The 27,948-nt window shown below is 37.7% G+C and overlaps 2 protein-coding genes across 2 annotated transcripts; one reads left to right on the forward strand and one right to left on the reverse strand.

Annotated features, from left to right (window-relative positions):
• The first annotated feature begins 551 nt into the window (after positions 1 to 551).
• On the forward strand, positions 552 to 11,075 carry xirp1 (xin actin binding repeat containing 1). Its single transcript, XM_058067521.1, has 3 exons — positions 552 to 683; positions 778 to 819; positions 2,772 to 11,075. Exon 3 carries the CDS (start codon positions 2,772 to 2,774, stop codon positions 9,351 to 9,353), a length of 6,582 nt encoding a protein of 2,193 aa, XP_057923504.1. The 5' UTR covers positions 552 to 683; positions 778 to 819; the 3' UTR covers positions 9,354 to 11,075.
• Positions 11,076 to 18,288: 7,213 nt separating this feature from the next.
• LOC131126629 (solute carrier family 22 member 13-like) lies at positions 18,289 to 27,731 on the reverse strand. Its single transcript, XM_058069404.1, has 11 exons — positions 27,357 to 27,731; positions 25,274 to 25,377; positions 24,965 to 25,119; positions 23,229 to 23,397; positions 23,030 to 23,150; positions 21,168 to 21,262; positions 20,875 to 21,089; positions 19,625 to 19,733; positions 19,326 to 19,532; positions 18,984 to 19,036; positions 18,289 to 18,410 (listed from the first exon to the last, which is right to left on the reverse strand). The coding sequence occupies exons 1-11, from the start codon at positions 27,729 to 27,731 to the stop codon at positions 18,289 to 18,291; spliced, it is 1,725 nt and encodes a 574-aa protein (XP_057925387.1).
• Between the last annotated feature and the right edge of the window lie 217 nt (positions 27,732 to 27,948).

Below are 27,948 nucleotides of genomic sequence, written 5' to 3' on the forward strand. Positions count from 1 at the left end.
TTGTTTTATTTTAGTTTTATGTTTTATGTTTTATTTTTTATGTATTTATTTTTTCCATTTTTCATTTTCTATTTTTATTTTTATTTTTATTTTTATTTTTATTTTTATTTTTATTTTTATTTTTATTTTTATTTTTATTTTTATTTTTATTTTTATTTTTATTTTTATTTTTGTTTTTATTTTTTAGTTATTTTATTATTATTATGATACAAATAATATTATGGGAATTAAATCATAATTTGAAATAGTTGGGAAAAAATGCTGCTGTAATTAGACAGGAATAAAGTCACAAAATTTACAAGAAGAAAGTTAAAATATGTTACAAAAAGTCTTTTTCACCCATAATGCAAAGCTGAGATGCTGTTTTTTCTTAAAATATATTTAACCACTTGTATTGCTTTAGAAAATATCACCATTGCAAAGTCGCATATGTTCATTTTTCACGATGCGGGCCAAGGTTTGGACAGCCCTGCTTTGTTTATTTTGGACCACCTGTCTGTGAGTGTGAACTGCATTTAAAAAAAAACTATCTTTGTGTTTCTACAGATGACAAACATCATACATCACCGACCAAGCGGGCTGTCCTATCAACACAAGTGACGGCCTCCTCTGTTAGAGAAAGGTCAGCTCTCTATCTGTCAAGAGCAACGTCCATCGAGTCCATTGGAGGTTGGACGCAACCAGTAAGTTCCTGGAATGCCTCTCATTCCTCAACACACTTTGGGTCCTGGGGCTTCAATAGGAAATGAGCGCTATTATCCTTCTGTCGTTGAACAGGGTGTGACTGGCACTTCACTTACGAGGACTAAAAGCAATAAGGTAATGTGTTTTATTATTATTATTATTATTATTATTATTATTAACAATCTCTGTTTGCTTTTGAATGTGTGCGGTGTAACTGACTCTTTGCTTGCCCCGATTATCTCGTTATTAGCAATCAAAAACATCAATATCACAGTACGCCAATGCTTAAACTATGCAGTTTTATCAGAATATTGCGGTTTAAAGTATTTAAAGTTTAGTAAAGTACAAGTAAAGTAAAGTAAAGTAAAGTAAAGTAAAGTAAAGTAAAGTAAAGTAAAGTAAAGTAAAGTAAAGTAAAGTAAAGTAAAGTAAAGTAAAGTAAAGTAAAGTAAAGTAAAGTAAAGTAAAGTAAACTGAATAAAATTGAGTAAAATTAATTAAAATACTTAAACTATATTAGGAAAGCAGGAAGTGAACAAATGTAACAGTTACTGATTGTAAAAGTACCAGATGGAGGGGTAGGATTTAATAAGCTTTGCTTCTTCCTACTCCTTTTGGACATGTGGAAAAGTAAAGTAAAGTAAAGTAAAGTAAACAAAATAAAGCAAAATTAAACAAAATAAAATTAAATAACATTAACATAGGAAAGCAGGAAGTGAACAAATGTAACAGTTACTGATTGTAAAAGTACCAGATGGAGAGGTAGGATTTAATAAACGTTGCTTCTTCCTACTCCTTTTGGACATGTGGAACTGTGAAAAAGTATCAGAATATTGTGGTTTAACGCTGACCGAAAGTAAATCAATAGAAGCTCGGTTAACGTAAAAAAAATTAACACCTCGGTTTGCATGCAAATGGCATACGTGTTGCTATGTTGTTAACCTTCAATAGCATCCTATTATCTTCTTTACCAAATGGCACAGAGAACCGGAAGTACTTAAATACTTAATACCTGGATAAATAATCATACAAATACTTCAACTTGCTGATATAGTTCATCTTCAAACTACATTTGAAACACTTGTATGCTAGGACTACTAAAGTACTACTAAAGTACTACTAAAGTACTACTAAAGTAAAGTAAACTAAAGTAAACTAAATTAAACTAAATACAATTAAATAAAATTAATTAAAATACTTAAACTATATTAGGAAAGCAGGAAGTGAACAAATGTAACAGTTACTGATTGTAAAAGTACCAGATGGAGGGGTAGGATTTAATAAACTTTGCTTCTTCCTACTCCTTTTGGACATGTGGAACTGTGAACAAGTAAAGTAAAGTAAAGTAAAGTAAAGTAAAGTAAAGTAAAGTAAAGTAAAGTAAAGTAAAGTAAAGTAAAGTAAAGTAAAGTAAAGTAAAGTAAAGTAAAGTAAAGTAAAGTAAAGTAAAGTAAAGTAAAGTAAAGTAAAGTAAAGTAAAGTAAAGTAAAGTAAATATATAAAAGCAAAGCAAATTTTATAAAATAAAATACTTAAACTATATCAGGAAAGCAGGAAGTGAACAAATGTAACAGTTACTGATTGTAAAAGTACCAGATGGAGGGGTAGGATTTAATAAGCTTTGCTTCTTCCTACTCCTTTTGGACATGTGGAACTGTGAACTGATTATGTGATGCATTCAATTGTAATCTGATGCATGTTCAAATGAAATAAAACCATTACCATTAACATAAAAGTGAACATACATTTCTGTAGTATTGTCCTTTGAGAAGATCTGCAATGTGTCCACTTTTGCGAGATACGGTATGTTAGGCGAGGGCAGTATTCGTTATTCATTCCCAACAACATGCCAAGGAAGAACCCCCATGTTCCACTAACAGCTGTGTGTAGTGTTTTTCTTAACCTTGGTGTGACGGAGGATGCTTTGCAGTGAAAAACATCAAGCGAGCATAAAAAAAAAGGTAACGTACGACTTTACATACTAAATGCATGCCAACTAATCACATGCATGTCGTCTGATTTTGGTTCTACTGACTGATGACTGACATTGTTGCATGTTCTGTGTTTTTTGTTTTTTGAATTTAAAGATGGCTGACACAGCCAGGAAAGTCACAGTTTCGAAATCATCTCACGATGAAGACGACCTACCTCTCCCACCTCCTCCTCCTCCCCCTCCTGGACCAGCCAGGTCCATTGACGATGAAGGTCCCAATAACCTCCCCATGCCTCCACCTAAAGAAACCTTCTCCACATACTACCAACAACGGCAGAAGACTGAACTGAAACGTCTCTTCAAACACATCCACCCGAACATTCTTGGAGAGCTTGGAGATGCTGTGGACGACGAGATCATGAAAGCGGTGCAGCTGAACGACACAGAAGCATCAGACGACGTAGCAAACCAGGGCGAAGTGCAGTCAATGAGGTGGATCTTTGAGAACTGGAACCTGGATAGTATCGGAGATCCTCATGAAACTAAGAAGCTGCTACATGAGGAGGATGTAAGCGGTGGAAACGTCAAAGGAACGTCCTCCATGTTTGAGTACAATGCTAGCAGACAGCAGACATACGCGGAACGTCAAACGTCTGTGAGAGGGGACGTGAGAACATCTACCTGGTTGTTTGAAACCCAGCCTTTGGATTCTCTTAATAAAAAAGAAGATAACGAGCTAGTCGAAGCCGTGTTGAAAGACGCAATCCAGCCAGGAGATGTTAGCGGGACTCGGTTGCTTTTTGAAACGAAACCCCTAAGCGACCTCGGACGCTGTAACTCAATTGAAGACCATAACTTTCTAAAACTGAGGTCCGAGCTCCAGGAACAAAAAGGAGACGTTCAGAAAACCGTGAAACTCTTCCAGGCAGAAGAACCTCGATGTGCCATCAGAGACAAAAACGGCAACATCCATTCCGTTAAATCCATCTGTAGGGAGGAGATCAAAAACGGGAACACCAGCTCCGCACGTTGGTTATTTGAAACCCAACAATTGGACCCGATTAAAAACCGAACCGATGGAGTGAAAATAATTCGGGGTATATCTCTGGAGGAACGCCACCGAGGTGCAACAGACGGAAAAAGATGGATGTTTGAAACTCAGTCCTTTGACGACATCCGAGAAGTTGTAGTGGACCAATTTGAGGTTGACGTTCCCAACAAGACAAAGCTCTTCGAGATGCAACCGTTGGAAACGCTAAGAGGAAACTCAGAGGAAAAGTATTTGGAGAAAGAAAACATCATCGGAGGAGACGTGAAGACCTCGTTGTGGTTGTTCGAAACTCAACCAATGGAGACTCTGAATGATAGCTACCAAGTCGGTAGTTTGAAGAAAGTGACCGTTTCAGCGGATGAAACGGGAACGGTCCAAGACAAGAAGATCATCTTCGAGAACTGCGGCGGCGTTGGAACCGGCGTCTACGGAAAAGAACAAGACATCGAAAAAGGTGACGTTCGAGGATTCAAACAACTTTTTGAAACAATTCCTCTGAGTAAGATTTCTCATTTTGATGAGAACTTCGAGAAAGAAAACCCCACATCGGAAGATGTTCCGTTGTACGCCTTAAAAGACAGCTGTGGAAATTTCCACGAGGTAACAACAGTCAACCGTGAGGAATTAATCCACGGAAAAGTGCAGAACTACAAATGGATGTTCGAAACCAAGCCTTTAAATGAGTTCACGGATGGAAAAGAAAACGTCGAGGTCATCAAAGGCATCACCAGACAGGAAGACACAACCGGTGACGTCAAGTTAGCAAAGTGGATTTTCGAAACGCAGACAATCGACGGGATTCATTCCAAGTTCAACCACACGGAACCGAGCGATTCCCTTGGAGTCGAACCTTGTAAAGGCAACGTCAAAACATGCAAATGGCTTTTCGAGACGCAACCGATGGACGTTTTGTACGATAAATCAGACCGAGTTAAAGACACGGAAACCGTGGACAACCCAAAAGTCAAGTCCATTACGTGGCTTTTTGAATCCCAACCGTTGGACCACATCGGAGAAGGTGAGGACTACAATCTAAGACTCTGCGTCAAACCTGAGACCGGACTTCAAACAGCTAAACATCTGATTGAAACCGAGACCCTGGACAGACTTCCGAATGACCCACATTCAGACCAAGACCTAAGATGTGTCAGTCAAGTTAACGTCCAATCAGGAGATGTCTCAAGAGTCAAAGAACTTTTTGAATCCCAGTCCCTGGATGAAATCGGATCAGAGATGTCATACGATGAACGGAATCATGACGATACCATCCGTAAGGGATCGGTACACAAATTCACATGGTTGTTCGAGAACTGTTCCGTTAGCACGATCAACAAGGACGACGGCGACGGCGATGATGCGAATAAACAAAAATTTTCCGAAGATCTGATTGGAGATGTGAAGAACAAAAAGTTTATATTTGAAACCTCATCACTGGACCAAATCCACCAGAAAGCACTTGAACAGAAATCAGTATCTGTTGAAGAACCGATCAGCGATATTGATGTCAAGTCCAGCACCATGATGTTCGAGTCCCTGCCGCTGTATGCCATTCGGGACAAAGAAGGACAATTCCATGAAGTGACGACTGTAAAAAAGGAGGAGATTTTAAGCGGTGATGTTCGAGGAGCCCGATGGATGTTTGAGACCAAACCACTTGAAGCCATCAAGGCGGAGAACGAAGTTTACGTGATCAGAGCCGTCACTCAAGAGGATGTCGAGAAAGGAGATGTTAAATCAGCCAGATGGAGGTTTGAAACCCAACCTCTGGACTCCCTTACCTGTCGAGAAGAACCTTCGGTCAAAGTCATTGAAGACTTCGGGAGCGGTAATGTGCAGCTCAATAAAAAAAGGTTCGAATCCGATGACTCTAACAAGTTCGTAAGGATGGTCAGCGTCACAGATGTTCAGCGTGGTGATGTCAGGACCTCCACTTGGCTTTTTGAGAATCAAACCATCGACAGTCTCAAGGGAGAACCTGAAGACCAAAATCCGGTTAAAACAGTCTTCAGAGAAGACAGCCAGAAAGGAGATGTGAAACGTTGTACTTGGTTGTTTGAATCCCAACCTTTGGACAAAATTAAGCAACATGAAGAAACCTCATTCCGAGGAACGGATGAGAAGATACCAAAAACTGATGTGAAGTGCACAACCTGGCTCTTTGAAACAACTCCACTGGACAAAATCACATCTAGTAGCATCACCGACACGTTGGTGTACTTAAACGAATTACGATTAATTCACTCAGGTGGCATCATAATCGAAGCAAATGAAAGCGGGAACGTTACCATGGCAAAATTCCATCTCGGAAACACAAACGAAGTCCAAATCCAGAAGGAAGAAGTCGTTGAAGGCAACCTCAGGAACATTATTCTCCAGCTCTTACTAAAACCAACCAACCCAGAAGTTAATCTTCTCAGAGAAACGGAAAAAGGTCAACTAAACTCCACCGTAGTTGAACTCCCGATTTACGATTCATCGACAGCGATTACTCTGGAACGAGATCAAACAATACAAAACATCGTTAAGATCATCGACGAAGAAGATACGAACTTCAAGAACGGAATCCTTATGCAAGAGACTTCTGGAGGACAAGCACAGATGTTTGTTTATTCGCTTATTAACCACAACGAAACTAAAACGAAAAATCCTGCTATTGAAAAAGGAGACGTGAAGTCGGCGATTGGAAATTTGTTCGCCATCGCCCACGGACAAAAATCATCCACGTCTTATCGAATCAACGAAACCGAGAAAGGGAACGTGAACTTATACAAAAGTTGTATCGAGAAAGGAGATCTGAACTTCCTGAGAAGTCTCCATTCTGAGGTACCGGAAGATGAAGATGAAGTGAAGTTTTCCAAGGAGCAAACTACAATCCTTCAAGGCGATATCAGGGAAGCTAAGAAAAGTCTTTCCCAACAACGGGACCTGATAGAACGAACTATTTCCGATGTTCTTCCGGGCGATGTGAAGAACACTAAGAAAGTATTTTCATCAGAGTGCGCCTTTGTTGTTGAAAACTCTATTCCGAGGAATGAAATAATTCCCGGTGATGTTTCAACAGCTAAGCAACAACTTGCGGTAAAACCGGCATTCCTTATGGAAAAAGAGGAAATTGTCGCCGGTGACGTTAAAGCAACGATGCAATCTTTAGAACGTGCGAAGCAACAGAGCATGCACACCGACCGGGAAGTCGTCACACCTGGAACTATTTACGATATGGACTTATCTAATAAATATCCCGAAACTGAAGAACTCCAAGAATTCCAAAAAGAGACCATCATATGTGGAGATGTAAAAGCAGCTAAAAAGTCCTTGGAAAACGCTAAACAGCAAAGCATGAACCTAGAACGGGATGTCGTCGTTCCTGGGAAAATATACAATTTAGAAGTCCCGGCACAGGAAGGAAGCTCATCAGCGGTTACGCAATCATCTCCCTCCGGAAGCCGACAAGTCAAGACTTATCTGAAGGTCAGTGATGCAGTGAAAAGTTTGGAAAATGTTCCCTTAGATGCCTGCAAACCGGGAACTGTATCCCATTGCGATGCAGTTATAGTCAGTAATAATAAGCCTTTATTAAGCTACGAATTCAATGGTGTGACATCAACACATGATGATCCAGAAGATGTTATTAAAGGAGATATAAAAGCTGCGATTAGATCTCTGCAAAGTGCAGCAACGGAGCAGAAGCTCCCAGATAAAGAAGACATTATAGGAGCTAACATTCACCTAGCGCTGCAATCGCTTGAGAAGTCTAAAGTAAACATATCCAAAGGTGACTTTAAATCCGCAATGCTGTACAGGAAGTCAGGTTGTTCAGAGAGGAGTGTTGTGGTTCCTTTGCCTCCATCTGACACAACGTTGTCTCCTTCAATTTCAGTAACCTGTGAAGAGAAACCATCCGTCACGACACATCACCATTCGGTAGAAAACCAAGCCAGTTCTGAAGTTGGAACCGTTACGCCGCCGCGACAAAAGCCAGCGTTGCCACCAAAGCCACATTGGACCAAACCTAAGATTGGAGATCATCTGACTTATCAAAACGCAAAGAAACATCCCAGTAATGGTTTCATTCAGGAGACCAGATGTTCGGATTCCCAAATAACAAAGTCAAACACCACCGAACCTACGATTGGAGATCATCTGACTTATCAAAATGCAAAGAAACATCCCAGTGATGGTTTCATTGAGGAGACCAGATGTTCGGATTCCCAAATAACAAAGTCCAACCCTACTGAACCGAACATGGAAAGAAATGTCATACAAAAAATCAACGCATCAGAGGAGATCCAAAAGTCCATAAAGGATCATGAAGACAATACCAAGCATGAAATGAACAAGAGCTTGAAGGATGCTTTGAAGAACTTCAACAGAACGGGCTCTGAGACCTTGAATATAAAAGCCAATTTCTTACCCTCAAAGAAAATGCTTAAAGATCCAAAGAAACCGACCCTGAACACAACCGTCGCTCAAAATTCCAAACCAAAGTCGTCAACCGGTGTCAATCCGCTCAGCGACATCGATAATAATCCAGATAGTCTAAGTCAAATCCAAACAAAAAATAAAGTCGTTTTAAGGGAGAAGAAAGTAAAGGAGACCGAAGACGAGCGACGACAGAGGCTCTCCGTGCACAAGGACGAGATCATGACCGGGAATGTGAAGGCCGCTATGGAAATCTTCGAAAATATACGGAAACGAGAAGAACTAAAGGGAATTTTATCTCAGGTCCAAGAGATAGAAAGCGAAAGCAGTAACGTGGACATGAGCTCACTGAAGACTTTTTACAATACCGTCCCGGCTTGGATGGTGTCACCAAGTGAAGATCCAAAAAAAGTACAGAAGAAAGTAGAAGTCGAGACACAGGATGATGATCTGGAGAGCGTTTCATCCGTTGAAACCGCGTTTGAAGATTTGGAAAAGGCAAGTAAGGAGATATTGAATCTGAAGGAACAGACTTTAGCGAAGCTCCTTGACATCGAGGAAGCCATCAAAAAAGCTCTCTACTCGGTTTCTAATCTAAAATCCGAGGCAGACATTGCAGGGTTGTCGGGACTTTTTGACGAATCCTTGAAATCGGATGTTCAACCTGGAAACAAGCTTAGGAAAATCAGCATTGGGACAACCAAGGTTAAATCGTGTCAAAGCAACGAACGAATAAATCGACCCAGTCCTCCAAAGAAAGAATCGCCAAAGCTCATTCGAAAGTCCTCCTCCCAGTCGTCCCCTTCGTTTATCTCCATTCATTCCGCTGCCAGAAGACCTTCTCAACAACACAAACCCACCATGTCCACATTTAAACCAACCCTGGAAGACAAAGTTCAAAGCAGTGAAGATGATCCGACCCAAACGTCTTCTAACATCCCATCAAAGCGCAATGTCAGCGTGCTCGAGGTTCAAAAACTTCCCAAGGAACCTTCAGGAATCGTTGGTACAAAGACCGTCAGTGAAACCTACGAAGAAACTGACGGCTTTGGAAACAGTTTTGTGTCCTCGGTGAAGTCTACGTTTGTCACCACGCGGTCTGACGGTCAAACAGCCGCTCTGTTCGAGGTGGTCGGGAACCCAAGCAGATACGAAGTCACGACATCTCCATTACCACAAAGATCTACTTTCCAACCTGAGGATGAGAAGCTGCGTCAGAAAGAGATGTTTGTAACGTTTAGCCAACCGCCCAACAAACAACACTGAACAAACCCATCTCAATTGTAGTCTTTGAAGGATAACATATTCATTCTATAGATATAAAAACAGATAAAAAAGTGCGAGACACACCTATGCCGCCTACAAAGACTGCTGTTAAAACAACCGCCAAAACCCTCAACTATAACCATGGAACAGGTGCATTCATGACAACATGTAATACTTACAGTATTTGGTTGTATTTTGGTCCTTTACCTGAGCATTAGCATTAGCATTACATTAGCATTGGACACATTTCAAAACACAAAAATAAACACACAGAAGCAAATGTAAAATGTAGCGTTACCTTCGGTTGTGATGTGCTGCAGGCTAGCGGGGGGCAAAACCGTTCATTTCAGTGATCCGGATCAGTCCGGTTCATTCAGTTAAAAGATCCGTTCATTTCATTCATTTCGGTAATTTCAGTCAATTAGTCGTTAGCCTGTGATCTACCCCTGTGAATAGACCTGGTCAGCCATTTCAAGTCAGTTCGTTCGAGTCAGTGGGGGGCAAAATCATTCAATTCAGTGAACCGGATCATTCTGGTTCATTCAGTAAAAAGATCCATTAATTTGCTTTCATTTTGTTCATTTCATTAATTTCAGTCAATTAGTCGTTAGCCTGTGATCTACCCCTGTGAATAGACCTGGTCAGCCGTTTTGAGTCAGTTTGTTCGAGTCAGTGGGGGCCAAACCATTCATTTCAGTGAACCAGATCATTCCGGTTCATTCAGTAAAAAGATCCATTCATTTCGTTCATTTCGTTCATTTCGTTCATTTCGTTCATTTCGTTCATTTCGGTCATTTTGGTCATTTCAGTCAATTGGTCGTTAGCCTGTGATCTCCCCCTGTACATAGACCCGGTCAGCGGTTTCGAGTCAGTCCGTTCACTCATGTTCACGTTCATTCCGACTCAACTATCTAAAAAAAAAAAACAAAAAACATCGCAACAACACGTGATGAAGTACCTTGAAATCAGAAGTATTATGACAGTCCTCTGGATCTGAGCGTCTCAGCTCCCCAGTCAGAAAGACGGTCTCGGCGTGACGATAGGATGAGACAGGCAAGCACACAGATCGTCCCGCCCTGCAAAAGGAACAATGAACTGACTCTCCAGCCAATCAAAAAAAAAGCATTTGCAACTGAACAAACTGAACGGGTATTTTAGGGGCGGTGGCCTCGTTCATTCCGTTCACAAAAAAGTAAAACTAGTTCTTTTGACCCGTTCGTTCATGGTAAAGCAACTTGCTAGCTGGCTATTAGTTAGCCTATGTGGTGTGGCAAGATGTCACAGTGCTAGTAACATAGTTCGAGTGTTTTTTTGGAGTTTTTTCAGCAGGATTTATAGGCGGAATATGTGTTTCCCAAGATTGAGGAAGATGGCCAAAATGTTTTCCTTTAAAAACCCACATTTTGTATTTGTTTTATCCAGTTTTGTTCACTCTAAAATCTCAACTTATGTAGTGATGGATATGTTACGTTTTTATTCAAGAAACATTTGTCTTAGAAATTTTATACTGTACTCTATTATATAAAATGTAAACAAAATAGCTGTAAAGTGTTGTGTAAATTGTTCAATAAATTACAGTTTAAGAAAAAAAATACGTTCTTCTTGTGTTCTATGAGATTCACTGAATGGATGGATATCCGCACACACAAGTTTGTTGATGAACTTGACAGTGAATATTAATAATAAGGGGTCGATGTGAGGGATTATGACATCATACCGATAAATCCCATAACATTAAAAACAGCTCAGATAAAATAAAATAAAATAAAATAAAATAAAATAAAATAAAATAAAATAAAATAAAATAAAATAAAATAAAATAAAATTAAATTAAATTAAATTAAATTAAATTAAATTAAATTAAATTAAATTAAATTAAATTAAATTAAATTAAATTAAAATCTTACCTGTACTATGTGGTGTGTTACTGGGCTCCAACCATCATCTTTCGCTTATCCGAGGTCGGGTATCCCTCCCCCATGCTACATCCGACTCCTTCTGGCGGCTCCCAAGTCGTCCCGCGGAGAGACATGGTCTCTCCAACGTGTCCTGGGTTTTCCTATCATTGGGATTTTCATAGTTATGGCAAAGATAATCTGTCTAAGACCTTCTAAATAGTTTTTAAAAATATTTTATATAATAATATATATATATAATAATTATAATAATATATAATAATTTATATAATAATATATTTTATATAATATTTTATACAAAATTTTTACATGTCTGATGGTCAAACGGACCGAAACGTTACCCGAATAAACTGATAAACTGACACAGTGTGCGGGAACCATCTTTTGAACATTATCAAACTTTAAATAACCATATGGTCACTGTAAAATGACCCAATATCATATACTATATAATCAGAGAAAATAACCAATTTAAGAAATAAATACAAAACATTTGCAGTTTGTTACATTTATTTGTCTCTATTGTTATAGTTTTTGTCACCTGTCAAGGAAATGTGTTCAGCCTGTATGACGCCGGTGTATCCGATGGAAAAAATGGTGGCCAATAAACTTACCCTGCACAGCAAGTGTTTCTGCTGTAAACACTGTCAGAAGAAGCTCAGGTGAGATGTTTACGATGATTCAAATCAACCAATCAATCAAATTTGGAGACCGTTTCTATTGATTCAAAAGTGCAGATAAAAAAAAACAATGTTTGTTATGATTCAAAAACACGACTTTTTTATTGCAGCATTCACAACTACTCCTCTCTTTATGGCGAGTTCTACTGCATGTCTCACTACCAGCAGCTTTTCAAAAGAAAAGGAAATTATGATGAGGGATTTGGGCACAAGCAACATAAAGACCGTTGGCTTAGGAAAGATAAAGGAACAGATGAACCCGATTCTACGACCACATCGAAATTGACAAAAAGCAGTTTAAACACTCCCACAGTCCCCAAAGAGTCGTCCACTGAAGTGTACGTCACAAAGTCGCGTCCGGCTGAAACGAAGCATGGCGTTAATGCTGACGTCAGGGGCAAACTGAAAGTGAAATGGCCACCAGAGAAAAAGAAGTCACTCCAGTCTGTAAATCCCCCGGGTTTGAACCTAACAGATAAACAGTTTCCGCATGCCATGGTCTCAGAAATCAGGGATAAAGCACCGACAAAACCCCATAACGCAGAAGAGAATCCAAAACCCACGAGTTCTCCTACAAAATCCAAACATTTCCAAGTCAACATATCCTCGAAAGTTAGACAACAAAGTCAGACAACAGTTGTGAAAACAAACAATGATAAATCTCCTGAGAAACAAAATGCTAGTTCTACAAAAACAAGGAGGTCCGTCCATTTTGCACCAATTGTTGATGCAAAGCCTCCTCAACAGACCTCAGGTGCAACAGAAGTTGATTTGAGCCAAATGCAGAAACGTGAAGATAATACATTCAATAATCCAAATGTTGAATGTGAACAAAACGACTCAGATCAAAAAACACACCCAGAACAAGAACCCAGAAGACATTCAAGCACTACACAGTCTGGAGATAAAATGGAGAAAAATCAAGAAATCCTACCAACCGATGACAAACTGGACATCAAGTTAGAAAGTACACATCCTCCTACCAGAACTGATGGGACCTCCAAAAGCAACACAAGTACGGCTGATAAGATAAACTCACTACAACAAAAAGACCAGATCAGCAGTAAACAGGTTCTTGTGGGTTATGCAAAACAGGCTGAGAGATCCAAAGTCAGACTGGGATCCTGGTCCAAACAAAAGAGTCCTTTGTCAAAGCTATTCCCAGTGAACGTCACGGAGAAAACTAACAAAATTGAAGCAAAAAATGTCAGGAAAGTTGATGAGAAGCCTGGCGGAGGACTCCTGGCAAGACTCTTTCAGAAATCCTCAGACAAAAACGAAGACGCCACAAAACCGGTATCCCACAAAATACATAGCGATGACAAAACGAATAGAGAGGAGGTTCATGAGGGTGCTGCCACTCAAGTCAAACATCTGGATGACATTCAAAACCGGGAAATTTCTTCGAACCCAAACACACTGCAGAACAACAAAGAGGAAGCTAAGACCAAAGACCCATTGATCCTGCACCACATACTAACTAATGAAACCACTGGTATGCTAATAGAACCCGTCCAAGCAGATAAAACTGATGACAAGAACAGCAAGGATACCGGTCGTAGCCTACTAGAACCTGTGCAAACTGATCAAAAGGATGATAAGAACAGTGAGGTTATCAGTGATAGCCGAATAAAACCTCTTCAAACGGTTCCAACAGATGATAAGAACAGCGAGGCTACCAGTGATGGTCTGACAGAACCTGTTCGAACAGATGAAATGAATGATAAGAACAGCAACTACAGCAGTGATAGCCTAACAGAGCCTGTTCGAACAGATCAAATGAATGATAAGAACAGCGAGGATACGAGTGATAGCCTAACAGAACCTGTTCGAACAGGTCAATCGAATGATGAGAACAGCAACTACAGCAGTGATTACCAAACAGAACCTGTTCGAACAGATCAAACAGATGATAAGAACAGTAACTACACCAGTGATAGCCTAACAGAACCTGTTCCAAAGGATCAAACGGATGATAAGAACAGTAAATCCATCAGTGATAGCCTAACAGAACCTGTTCAAACAGATCAAACGGATGATAAGAACAGCAAATCTATCAGTTATAGCCGAACAGAACCTGTTGGAACTGATCAAAGAGATGATAACAACAGTGAGGATACGAGTGATAGCCTAACAGAACCTGTTCGAACAGATCAAACGGATGATAAGAAAAGCAACTACACCAGTGATAGCCTCACAGAACCGGTTCGAACAGATCAAAAGGATGATAAGAACAGTGAGCTTATCAGTGATAGCCAAATAAAACCTCTTCAAACGGTTCCAACCGATGATAAGAACAGCAAATCTATCAGTGATAGCCTCACAGAACCTATTCGAACAGGTCGAACAGATGATAAGAACAGCAACTACAGCAGTGATAGTCTAACAGAACCTGTTCGAACAGATCAAACAGATGATAAGAACAGCAACTCTATCAGTGATAGCCCAACAGAACCTATTCGAACAGGTCAAACAGATGATAAGAACAGCAACTCTATCAGTGATAGCCTAACAGAACCTGTTCGAACAGATAAAACTGATGATGAAAACAGCAACTACACCAGTGACAGCCTAACAGAACCAGTTCAAACTGATCAAATGGATGATAAGAACAGCAAATCTATCAGTGATAGCTTCACAGAACCTGTTGGAACAGATCAAACTGATGATAACAGCAACTACAGCAGTGATAGCCTCACAGAACCAGTTCGAACAAGTCAAACAGATGATAAGAACAGCAACTACAGCAGTGATAGCCTAAAAGAACCTGTTCTAACAGATCAAACGGATGATAAGAACAGCAAATCTATCAGTGATAGCCTAACAGAACATGTCCGAACAGATCAAACGGATGATAAGAACAGCAACTACACCAGTGCTAGCCAAATAAAACCTCTTCAAATGGTTCCAACGGATGATAAGAACAGCAAATCTATCAGTGATTGCCGAACAGAATCTGTTCGAAAGGATCAAACAGATAAGAACAGCAAATCTATCAGTGACAGCCTAACAGAACCTCTTCAAACAGATCAAACAAATGATAAGAACAATGACGCTACCATCCTGGCATTAGCCGGCAGTGAAGACTTTCCTTCTACTGACGTTCAGGGCTCTCAAGTGTCAACTGATCAACTGACAGTTATGAAAAGTGACATTTTCGAGGTCTTTGTTGATCCGTCCATCATTCTCACCAATAAAGATGAACCAGATGACGCAGCTAAGCCAATAGAAACAAATATTGACCCCAACACAATTGTTGATCTCAACCAAGAGCCTCTGCAAGATACCACCACCAACCAGTTTGTTTCTCAGGAGCTTTTTGGGGATAATGCCGTAGATTTGATGATTTCAGTTGCTACTGAAAATTTTAACCTTCTTGAAAATGACGAGCTCGGCTTAACTGATCAACTCATTGCCCCGGAGTGTGTCAACCAGGTTTTTAATCAAGACCTGCTGACAACAAATAGCCCAACACACATTCTGGAATTGGATTTTGACATATTCAGCCCAAATACTACTTTATTACACATAAACCAAACATCCGACCCTGATGATATCTTTGCATTGACAGAAATGTCAGCTAGTTTAGATGTTCTTAGTGCTAATCCACTGAATGGGTCGCTTGGTTCAGCGGCAACATCCACAGTAGCTTCTTCAGATCAGGGAGATCTTTTCTCTCTTGACATCTTCGCAACAGAGTTGCTGCCAAATGCTGAGTCAGGAAATACATCCTCAACTTTGGACTGTCTGAAAGAATCGGACAACAACAATACAGAGCAAGCAGCGCAGAGCAACTGGATGGATGATTTGCTTGGATAAAAAAACGTAATTTGAGGGACAGAACAAAGCCTATAAATAAGTAATATAATTACAGTAAACCTCGGATATATCGGACTCGGATATATCAGAAATTCGCTCACAACGGACAGATAAAAAAGAACCAATTTTTCTGTAATGCATTTCCAATAAAAATTCATTGCATATATCAGATTTTTTATAACGGATTTCGCCTATTTCGGACAAAATCTCCAGTCCCGTTCCAATGCATTTCCATAAAATTTCCCTCGCATATATCGGATGGCCGCATCGTGGCGCTCCGATTCGCCGAATCGTGACAGGCCGCTATACGACGTCATTTGCAGCGTTGCCTGCGCGTCCAGGTACATTGGAAACATAGTCAAGGAAGTGCCTTTTTATAACGGATAAAATCCGATTTACGCATATACCGGATATAAATCCGATATATGCGTAAAACGGACATTTTCCAGTATACGCATATAACGGATTTCGCTTATATCGGACAAAACCAGTAGGAACTATTGAATCCGATATATCCGAGGTTTACTGTAGTATACGAGTAATGTGACAAATACTGGTAAATGTTATTGTTTTTTTATTGTGTTAAATTACAGTTTTTTTCATAATAAATCTTTTCACTTTTGGCTCAATACCATTATGGTATGATATGATTTATTTGTTTTGCACATGCTTTCCATTACAAAATAAAGATTGTGTCACAACACACTGATAGCTTATGAATTTATGAAGGAAAGTAAAGCTGAAATGTGTTATTTATTGTTTAAATTGATGTTGTGATTGATAGAGTAAACAGACTGAAACTGAGTCAATATATGCTAATCCATGTTTATGATAATACATTTTAAGTCCATTCCTGCATGAAACTGTTTATGTCAATTAAGCAAAAAAAAAAAATTTTGGTGCCAGATGGCAACTGGCGGTTACTGTACAAAATGATGATGTAATGATCCGCTGGACAAGATGGATGTAACTGAAAACCGGTTGCTACTGTTAGTGAAGTTAAAAGTATTGTTTCATTGTACCCGCTTCACAAATAAAAGACTTAAGTTGTGATTTGAAATGCTGGTGTAAAACCTCTTTACTCCAAATGCTGAAAAATGACAGGATACAAACTGTACTTTCACACAAAACAAACAATAATCAGATTTTTCCAACAATTCTATGCTTTTTTTTCCAATGACGCATTGAATCGGCTGCACGGTGTTCGAGTGGTGCAGACCTCACAGCTAGGAGATACAAGTTCAATCCCACCCTCTGCCAAATTTTGGGGGTGATCCAAAATTCACCCCTTTCCCAAAAACCAATTACCTGATACGACTGCCACACGTTCAGGCTAGCTATTTTTTGTTCTATGCAAAAGTTTCACTAAAATCTGATCACCAACCGTTCAACACATTCGGGGAACCTATACAGAAAAAAAAATCAAAATTTTCCCCCCAAAAATTCACACTTTTCCGTAAAACTGCTATTACTTGGGCTACACGGAGGTCGAGTGGTTAGCACACAGGCCTCACAGCTAGGAGACCTGAGTTCAATTCCACCCCTTGCATGTTCTCCCTGTGCATGCATGGGTTTTCTCTGGGTACTCCGGTGTTTCGTCCCACATTCAAAAAAAAAAAACATGCTAGGTTAATTAGCGACTCCAAATTGTCCATAGGTATGAATGGTTGTTTGTCTATATGTGCCCTGTGATTGGCTGGCCACCAGTCCAGGGTGTACCCCGCCTCTCGCCCGAAGACAGCTGGGATAGGCTCCAGCATACCCAAAACCTTAGTGAGGATAAGGGGTAGAAAATTAATGAATGAATGAATGTTTACAACTGGGCTGAGTGATTAGCGTGCAGGCCTCACAGCTAGAACACCCAAGTTCAATTCCACCCTCTGTGTGGAGTTTCCATGTTCTACCCGTGCATGCGTGGGTTTCCTCCCACATTCCAAAAAAAAACATGCTAGGTTAATTAGCGACTCCAAATTGTCCATAGGTATGAATGTGAGTGTGAATGGTTGTTTGTCTATATGTGCCCTGTGATTGGCTGGCCACCAGTCCAGGGTGTACCCCGCCTCTCCTTCAAAGACAGCTGGGATAGGCTCCAGCACCCCTTGCGATCCTCGTCGGAATAAGCGGCAGAAAATGAATGAATGAATGAATGAAGCATAGAATCTTTGAGACCATATTTTTCGACATAATTTTTATTTTGAATCCCTGAACTGGATTTACCGAACGTGAATCATATGTTTAGGATATTGTCTTACAGGTTCAAGAATAATTTCAAAACAAAAAAATGTAACAAAAGAAAATGGTACCTGCCAAACAATACATTGACAACAGTCAATACTGCTGATCCGGGTTTTGTTCATGCTAGGTTTTTCCCGCGCTGTACGAGTAGCACGGAAAAACGGTCCGGTAGGTGTTGCAACCCGATGTAGTGATCCCCGGTTCCTCAAAGTTCCAATTGCCAGTCAGTATATTGTATGTACACCAGGATTTTCTACAGCCTAGATACTGCATTGTTTTCCAAATCTAAATCATGGACTTAATCCACTGGATTTTCCATGCAATTGGCAAAATCATCTCAATGAGAAGCTCGGGGTCGAAGGAACGTGTTGGGGGGAAGTGGAAGGTCATGCGCCTGGTGATTCTTTCTGTTGAGGACACAGAAAACATCTACCTATTTGATTCCCAGTGTATTACAAAATTCAGAAGACAGCAGTTGGAGTACCAAGCAACTGAGTAGTCGCTAATCCAAATAATCTAATCTGCATTTTGGTCCCTCTTCCACGGTATCTGGGTTAAGGTCGTTGTGATTCAACTAAGACATTCTGGAATATTCACCCCTCTTTACGGAGATACCTGTTCATTGTTTGACTCTGTCAGGGACCCGTTCATGGTCGTATCCAAGGATACTCACACATATGCTTCACAGACATTCCTGATCCCACGTCTTTGCTGCTTTATCCCCCTCCGGTTAGGACAGGTACTCTAGCATACGCCAAAATATGGCTGCAATTGCTGTCGCTGGCTTTGAGTCTTTGAGTTCTTATATTGTAAAGTGTGCTTGTTTTAGGTTTTTTTTGAGGTTTTGGAATTGTACCTCAGAATAAGTGATGAGTTAAGGCCATTATGATTCTGAAATAATTCAGTTTTTTGGCCAGGCAGTGTATCTAAAAACTTTTGTTTGGACCCGCACATACGTTGGAGTTGGCACTACAGTTTACTTGATTTGATGTGTACGTTTGATTCACATTCTTCTTTGGTTGTTTTCTTATTTCTGCAAGAAAAGAACATAAAAAAAAACACAATTAGCTTCACACTACGTAAATTCGTAAGCAGTAAATTCAGTCCAATCTCATTACATGTCTGTTAGCCTAACTCAAATACTAAAACAACAAAGTCAATAGACTTCTGTCCGTTCTTCCCGATCATCAAAGTCATTTTATTCTTAAATTGAATTAATCACAACTGGAATAACCTGAAAAGTGCAGTTACCATCGAAAAATCAACGTCCTGAGAAAGCTACAGTATACTTTGAAGTATAATTTTCATTATTTTTACAGTACCTGTTCCTCTCAGCCTCATCGGTTGAATCTGGGAGTTCAATCCCTTGCGTCTCAGGAAGAAGGAAGCTCAAACCCCCACTGATGAGAGTGAGGCCGCTGAAGATTACGATGGGTATGGACCAATGGTACAAAGCCAACATGTTGATCAACGGCGCGATCAGACCACCAGCCCGACTTGCGATGGAGCCTAAACCAGAGGCGGTTTGTCTGAAATGTAGAGTCAATGTTCTTTCAGAGCATTTTCCAATATATTGATTGATGGCTCCCTATTGATGAAGTGTTAATGGGAATGGTCTTACCGACAAGATGTTGGGAATAACTCTTGGACATAAACGTTACATACGGTTGCAGCCGAGTTAACAATGAAACGTCCTGATGTTGCCAGCACAGTTAAAGCAACAGGATTACCTGGAACGGAATCAAACAAAACCTAATGCCAGAACGTTACAGACCTGACTGTAATAAGTGAATTTCCGTGAAACTGAGAAATTGGAAAGCATGAAAGCATGGGTTGAATGTCTTGCTTCCTTAAATTGTGTGTTTTCTCGATCATGTCAACATTTTGTTGTAAATGTCAGCAATAATTTGAAACACTTATATGCTAGGACTATGTTAAAAAGCCATAGCATTTCAGTATGTGGAATCAAACTATGGAATGGATTGAGTAAGGAACTCAAACAATGCACAACGATGAGCCAATTCAAGAAACAATACAAGCAGTTGATGTTTGCTAAATACAAGGATGAAGAGTCTTGAACCAGTCATGATGTGCTATACATATCACTATATTGACACTTACTATGGTACCCATTATGTCATTGGATGGTCATATCACCTCGTATTTCGGTACGAGACCAAAAAATAAAAATTGTTTAAAAAACAAAAACATTAACAATTTTTAAAAACTTCACAAATTTTACAAATTTTGCAATTTTTACAAATGTTTTCATTTTTTACATTTTTTACAAATGTTTACAATTGTTACAAATATTTACGATTTTTTTACTTTTTTTTTAAACTTTTTTTTACAATGTTTTACTTTTTTTACAATTTTTTATATTTTTTTACAATTTTTAACAATTTTTTTACAAATAAAAACTTGAACTATATTAGGAAAGCAGGAAGTGAACAAATATAACAGTTACTGATTGTAAAAGTACCAGATGGAGGGTCATTGTATGGTCATTGTATTACATTGTATGTATTGTCATTGTATGGTCATACACCTCGTACTTTGGCACGTGATAAAAAAATCATAATAATAATAAATAAAAAATAAAAAAATAACTATATTAGGAAAGCAGGAAGTGAACAAATGTAACAGTTACTGATTGTAAAAGTACCAGATGGAGGGGTAGGATTTAATAAGCTTTGCTTCTTCCTACTCCTTTTGGACATGTGGAACTGTGAACTGATTATGTGATGCATTCAATGGTAATCTGATGCATGTTCAAATGAAATACAACCATAAAACCCATCTTTTTCCGATATTATAAATATAACATTTAGGTCTAAACCATCCAATAACGTTTTATAGGTACTGCCTTACCTTGAATAAAAACAAGCATTAAGATACACAAGCACCCCCCAGCCAGAAGTGTTGAGATGAACGATATTCTTCTCCCCAATGCTTCCAACAGCCACATACAAAGTATGTGAGCGGGCATCTCAGTCACACCAAACAAGAGCTGTGTCAGGAATACATCCAAGCCAAAATTCCCCACGTTGAATGAAATGCAGTAGTATGCAACATTCAATGAGAACCTGCAAAAAAAAAAAAAAAAAAAAAAAAACACAAATGAAACACAAACCTAAAATAGTTCATTTAGATCAGTGACTTACCATGCAAATATAACACTAAAGAAATACTTCCTAAGCACAGATGACCGGATAAGTATCGAAACGCCAATCTTTTTCTCTGCTTCTTTCACCACAATCTGCAACACAAATGCTCAGACGTCGGTGTGTTGCAATACTCATCATCATTATTCCAAAATTTTAAAGGCTAACCGTAACAAATGCTAACAAAATCAAAGGAAATACTGTCAATCTGTTCCATAAAGCCAAAAATGTAAACACAAGACATGTTTTTAGGCAGCGGAATTTACTCTACCCCGAGTCCTACCGGCACACAACCCGCCAAGCTAGCTCTACTGTCATTTCTCATACTCCCAAGCACTCCCGGGGACTTCCAGAGAGCTGCCGAAACCCTTTTGTTGGATTACTTACACAAAATAAACACAGTTATAAACAGACAATAAACACAGAAACTGATAAATTGCGACTTGCTTGCTTTTCTGACTCTTGAGCACGACCTAGTAACTATGGAAAGGCGTCAGACTTCAGCAACTAGCATAGGCTAGCTCGTATTGGCCCATGTTCACAAAACAGACCATGTGAAGTTCAGTTGACAGATGAGCATATTTTTGGTCTTCGTGGCTGGGAATCAGAAACTCAAACCACTTCTGCCTGATGCTTGCCAAAGCTTTAAAAAAAAATCCTGGTAGCTACGTATTACTCAACTGGGCATGCTCATGTAAGGAAGTCCGGGTTGCAGTGACGTCAGTGTAAAAAAAAAAAAAAAAAAAAAATGCTTTCTCTGCTCACTTCCAAATATTTTTACTGGGAATGTCCGATATTGGCTTTTTTGAAGAAAAACGATATGCCAATTTTATTAGTTCATGATGTTATATTTGTAAATAAATTTATATTTTCGAGTAAAACAATTTTTTTTGTGTGCTGTAGTTTTGTGTCAAAGTAAAATTTCTGTTGGAATGTATCTTTTCACAAAAATCAATTTTTCTCAGTTTTTTTTTTAGTTAGGAACTGAAACTTACCTATGTTCTACTTCTGATTACTAAAGAAAAAAGAAAACAAAAAAGGTAGAAACAAACTTTTTTGTGATGAAATCTGAGAGTCTAATCTTTCCTATGGTAGCTACCATTTTTATATATCCCTAGAAAACAATATTCTGTGTAGTTTAGTCAAAATAATCAAATATGGCCGGTACTGAGAGGGACGTCTTTTGAAAAAAGATATAAGATATTGTATTCAAAATGAGGCAACATTTTGCTGTAAATGTTTTACATTACATTCATTATGAATGTTAACCAAAAACATGCTAACCGGGGCGGATGCTAACTTAGGTCCCACTGTAGTTAAATTCATTGTGCACATTCTGTACCATTTTTAAGTAGCATAAATTAGTATAAATGGTCATTTGCACAATTCACAGTTATTTTAAGTTTAAGAAATGAAAAGGTAAAATGTACAAATGTTCACCAATCATAAGACGTCATTAGAAAGTCATGTGTAGCCAATATTGAAAACAGGCATTATGAATAAATTCTATTTATAAATATCCATAATACCTATCTAAAAATGAAAGTTAAATGTTACTTCGGACAATTGCTCAAAATGATTGTAAATGTTGTACATTACATACATTATGAACATTAACCAAAAACATGCTAACCGGGGCGATTGCTAACTGAGGTCCCACTGTAGTTAAATTCATTGTGCACATTCTGTACCATTTTTAAGTAGCATAAATTAGCATAAATGGTAATTTGCACAATTCACTGTTATTTGAAGTTACGATTATGAATAAATACTATTTATAAATATCCATAATACCTGTCAAAAAAGGAAAGTTAAATGTTACTTCGGACAATAGCTCAACAACACAACCACGGCATTGATACCTTTTCCAGGTGAGTGTCAGTAAAAGTGCGTTTGTTGACAGCTGCCACCTTTACCAGCAACATTTTGGCTTCTTCTGTCCTCCCTCTGTCCAACAGCCACCTGGCCGACTCCGGAAGGAACCTGATTTCATGATGAACATGATGGTATATTATATATATTATATACGTATATAATATACTGTACATTGTTTGGGATTACCATATATAAATGAAAATGACTGCTAGTGGGGCTGCTGTGACAAGTTGTGCGAGTCTCCAGTCTCGGACAAGGTAGATCACACCAGCAAGGATGGCCTGTCCGATTGCACCACATAGTTGAGTGATGCATGCGCCCCAAGACCTTTTGGATACACCGATCCACTCGGTGGCTACCAGAACAAAGAAACAAAAAAAAAGTTCAAAAATCAAAAATGTTGTGTAAACATTAGTAGCAGTGTTTTATTTTTTGTTTTGTTTGTTTTCAGATTTCAGATTTTCCTCACAGTTTTTGACTAAAATGACCAATTTAAAACCATAATTAACTATAGCAAGAAAACAACAACAGCAAAGATGAAAAATAAGTAGTAATAAGTAGTAACAATAAGTAATCTGACGAGAATTAAGTTTAAAAAATGATAACGCTGTATAAACTTGAAATATTACAGAAAAAAATGTCTTTTAAATCCGTAATATGAGAATCAAAGCAACAAATAATGTTTGACTAAAGTAGTTACTAAGGAACTAGGTACACATTTAGAGTAGTTACTGATGAACTACTGACTAAGGCACATTCATTTAGAGTACTTGCTTAAGAACTAAAGAAGAATTAATGAGGAACTAATGACTAAAGCTCATTCATTTAGAGTAGTTACCGAGGAACTAATGAAGAACTAATATGGAACTAAAGAGTAGAGTAGTTGCTAAGGCACACGTTTAGAATAGTTACTGAGGAACTAATGACTAAGGCACATACATTTAGAGTAGTTACTGAGGAACTAATGACTAAGGCACATACATTTAGAGTAGTTACTGAGGAACTAATAAATATGTAATAAGGGACTAATGAGTAGAGTAGTTATGAACTAAGGAACTAAGACACACGTTTAGAATAGTTACTGAGGAAGTAATGACGCCGGCGCATACATTTAGAGTGGTTACTGACGAACTAATGGAGAACTCCGATATTATGATATTATTATTATTATTTTAGTAACATAGAGTTGAAATATTCGATTTTTTAAAAATAAGTAATGATATAATGACAATTAAATAAAATTAACTTTGGATAATTAAGTTACTTATAATTGTATTAAATTATTAATTAATATTTATATTAATAATTAATATTATTATTAATTTTGGAGTTTGAATAATTATATGAAAAGAAAATTTAAGATTTTCAGATTTTTTAAAAATAAGTAATAATATAATTAAATTAAAACATATAACAAAATTAAAACAATTAAACAAAATGAACTTAATTTGGGGAAATTAAGTTCCTTATAATGGAAATAAATTATTAATTAATATTTATATTAATAATTAATATTATTATTAATATTTTGGAGTTAAAATTATAATGATATGAAAAGAAAATTTAAGATTTTCAGATTTTTAAAAAGTAAGTAATAATATAATTAAATTAAAACATATAATATAACAAAATTAAAACAAACAAAATGAACTTAATTTTTGAAAATTAAGTTACTTATAATGGAAATAAATTATTAATTAATATTTACATTAATAATTAATATTATTATTAATATTTTGGAGTTAAAATCATAATGATATGAAAAGAAAATTTAAGATTTTTAGACTTTCCTCACATTTTACTTTTGCAACTGATTGGTCCATCCAGCATCATAATGTGTCATTTTACTCCCACATTCAGCAGTAATGTAGCATCTTTATAAAACTAGCGTGTACTATCAATAAGATAAAGCAGTACTTTACCCAATATAATGCCGTTGAGCCGAAATCCTCCATAGCCAAGGCCCATCAAAAACTGCGAGAGCAGATACAACAGGAAGTTGGGGACCAACGCGCTAGTGATGGTAAAGATGAGGATGATGGACAGTGGAATTTGAACTGCTCGTTTACGACCAAACCTGAAGGCACCAAAACACCACAGATTAGGATGTGTCATATGAAACCCGGTACACACATAAAATAAAGTTTTTTAAAAGTTCACGCTGCATTTATGTTGATTATTTTAAGTGTGTAGCAGCCAGAGAATGCAGTACAAAAACGCTCATCACTTACGATTCAGCGAACGGTCCAAAGAAGAGACAACCAAGCAAAATGCCCGACATCATTACCGTTTGTGCCACTTGCAGCAAAGGAGCTCGATCACAGACGAGATCAAACTACGACGACAACAAAATGGGAATTGGGAAAAAAAAACCATTTTGGGTAAATGTGTTGGATCAGAGGTGTCCAAAGTGCGGCCCAGGGACCAATGGCACATTCTAAAAACTATAATTAACGATAACAAGAAAACAACTACAGCAAAAATGAAAAAAATAAGCAGTCATTTTACAAGAATTAAATCTAAATATCAAAGTTGTAATCTGAGGAGAATTATTTTCAAAAAATTATAATGCTGTATAAACTTGAAATATTACAGTAAAAAAATTAAGACGTAATGAGGAAATAATGAGTAAAGTAGCTACGAAGGAACTAAGGCATATACAGTTAGAGTAGTTACTGAGGAACTAATTAAGAAGTAATGAGGAACTAATGAGTAAAGTAGTTACTAAGGAACTAAGGCATATACAATTAGAGTAGTTACTGAGGAACTAGGTACACATTTAGAGTAGTTACTTAAGAACTAAAGAAGTAATGAAGAACTAATGGCTAGAACTAATGAAGAACTAATATGGAACTAAAGAGTAGAGTAGTTACTAAGGAACTAAGGCATATACAATTAGAGTAGTTACTGAGGAACTAATTAGTAAAGTAGTTACTAAGGAACTAGGCACACATTTAGAGTAGTTACTTAAGAACCATAGAAGCAATGAAGAACTAATGACTAGAACTAATGAAGAACTAATATGGAACTGAAGAGTAGAGTAGTTGCTAAGGCACATATTTAGAATAGTTACTGAGGAACTAATGACTGAGGCACATACATTTAGAGTAGTTACTGAGGAACTAATGAATACGTAATAAGGGACTAATGAGTAGAGTAGTTACTAAGGAACTAAGGTACACGTTTAGAGTAGTTACTGGTCAATTAATGACTAGGGAGCATGCATTTAGAGTGGTTGCTGATGAACTAATGACTAAGGCTCATTCATTTAGAGTAGTTACTAAGGTATGGATGAAGAACTAATATGGAACTAATGAGTAGAGTGGTTACTAATGAACTAAGGTATATGTTTAGAGTAGTTACTGGTCAACTAATTTCTAAGGACCGTATATTTAGAGTGGTTACTCAGGAACGAATGACTAAAGCTCATTTATTTAGTAGTAGTTATTAAGGAATGGATGAATAATTAATATGGAACTAGTAGAGTAGTTACTAAGGAACTAAGGCACACGTTTAGAATAGTTACTGAGGAAGTAATGACGCCGACACATACATTTAGAGTGGTTACTGAGGAACTAATGGAGAACTCATGGCCAGTGAAAAAACAGCAGTAGTTTTACAAGAATAAAGTGAAACTCCAAAAACAAAAACGTTGTAATTTAATAAGAAAGAAAGTCACAATTTGTCTTTTTAATATTCCGATATTATTATATTATTATTATTTTCGGAACATAGAGTTGAAATATTCAAATTTTAAAAAATAGTAATAAGTAATAATAAGTAATAATAGTAGTAACAATAAGTAATAATATAATGACAATAAAACAAAATGAATTTAATTTTGGAAAATTGAGGAAACATATAATGGAAATAAATTTTAAATCATAAAAATATGGAAATAAATGGAAATAAAAAATTAAGTACTAATATAATGACAGTAAAACAAAATGAATTTAATTTTGGAAAATTGAGGAAAACGTATAATGGAAATAAATTTAAAATCATAAAAATATGGAAATAAATGGAAATAAAAAATTAAGTACTATTGTAATGACAATAAAACAAAATGAATTTAATTTTGGAAAATTGAGGAAAACGTGTAATGGAAATTTAAATTTAAAATCATAATAATATGAAAAGAAAATTTAAGGTAAAATATTTTTTTTAAATAGCAAAAATGAGGAAAAAAGAATTGAAGGTTTTCACCAATATCACAAAGCTGAGAGGTGTTTACTTGGTGAAATATTATCTTCATATCTCTATAACATCCATAAAGCTTTGGACACCCCCGTTGTCAGATCATGCAGTACTTACATCCGTGACGATGGTGGCTGTATAAAGTGAACTGTAGTACACCCAACCATTGTCACACACGCTGGTCTCATTGAGTCCGTGCTCCCTGATGGCGTCCACATCCCAGTCCACCGGAGCAAACATCCGACACCTGCTGTAGGACCCATCCTGCTCCAGAGGAACCGTCAGATTCAACTGCTCTTGTACGCTCAGGTTGGCGTCAGCCTTCAGGATCCAGTCCGTGTTGCAATGTCGTTCTGGATCTGACTCGATGAAAAATATGCACGCAAATTCAAAAGATAAAATAAGATTCGGGAAAGAAAGTGCACATATGAGGAGTTTCTGGAATGTTCCAAATTCCCCGACGTTCCTCAGGATCTGTCCAAAATCAGCCATGATTTTAGAGCTGACTCGGGTCCAAATGATGACTTTTAAACCACATGGGTTAATAATTAAACCTTAACTGTACGGGACAAGAAAGATGAGACAGCATTACTTCATGAATTATAGTCACTGTACTGTACCAGTAGTACTGTACCTTTAAATGTGTAGTAACACTTCATTCAAGTATACTAGAAAAGACCTCCTACTTTGCATTGCCACCTTCATTATG

The sequence above is a fragment of the Doryrhamphus excisus genome, chromosome 3, assembly GCF_030265055.1.
Source record: "Doryrhamphus excisus isolate RoL2022-K1 chromosome 3, RoL_Dexc_1.0, whole genome shotgun sequence".
Lineage (NCBI taxonomy): Eukaryota > Metazoa > Chordata > Actinopteri > Syngnathiformes > Syngnathidae > Doryrhamphus > Doryrhamphus excisus.

What these genes read in the sequence shown, in the direction of transcription:
- LOC131126629 (XM_058069404.1), bottom strand. Translation starts at nt 27,731, where the DNA reads ATGGCTGATTTTGGACAGATCCTGAGGAACGTCGGGGAATTTGGAACA. An exon ending in TTTGGACCGTTCGCTGAATC is followed by an intron (nt 25,120 to 25,273) that starts GTAAGTGATGAG and finishes TGGTGCCTTCAG; the next exon opens with GTTTGGTCGTAAACGAGCAG. An exon ending in CTGACACTCACCTGGAAAAG is followed by an intron (nt 21,263 to 23,029) that starts GTATCAATGCCG and finishes TTTGTGTTGCAG; the next exon opens with ATTGTGGTGAAAGAAGCAGA.
- xirp1 (XM_058067521.1), top strand. Translation starts at nt 2,772, where the DNA reads ATGGCTGACACAGCCAGGAAAGTCACAGTTTCGAAATCATCTCACGAT.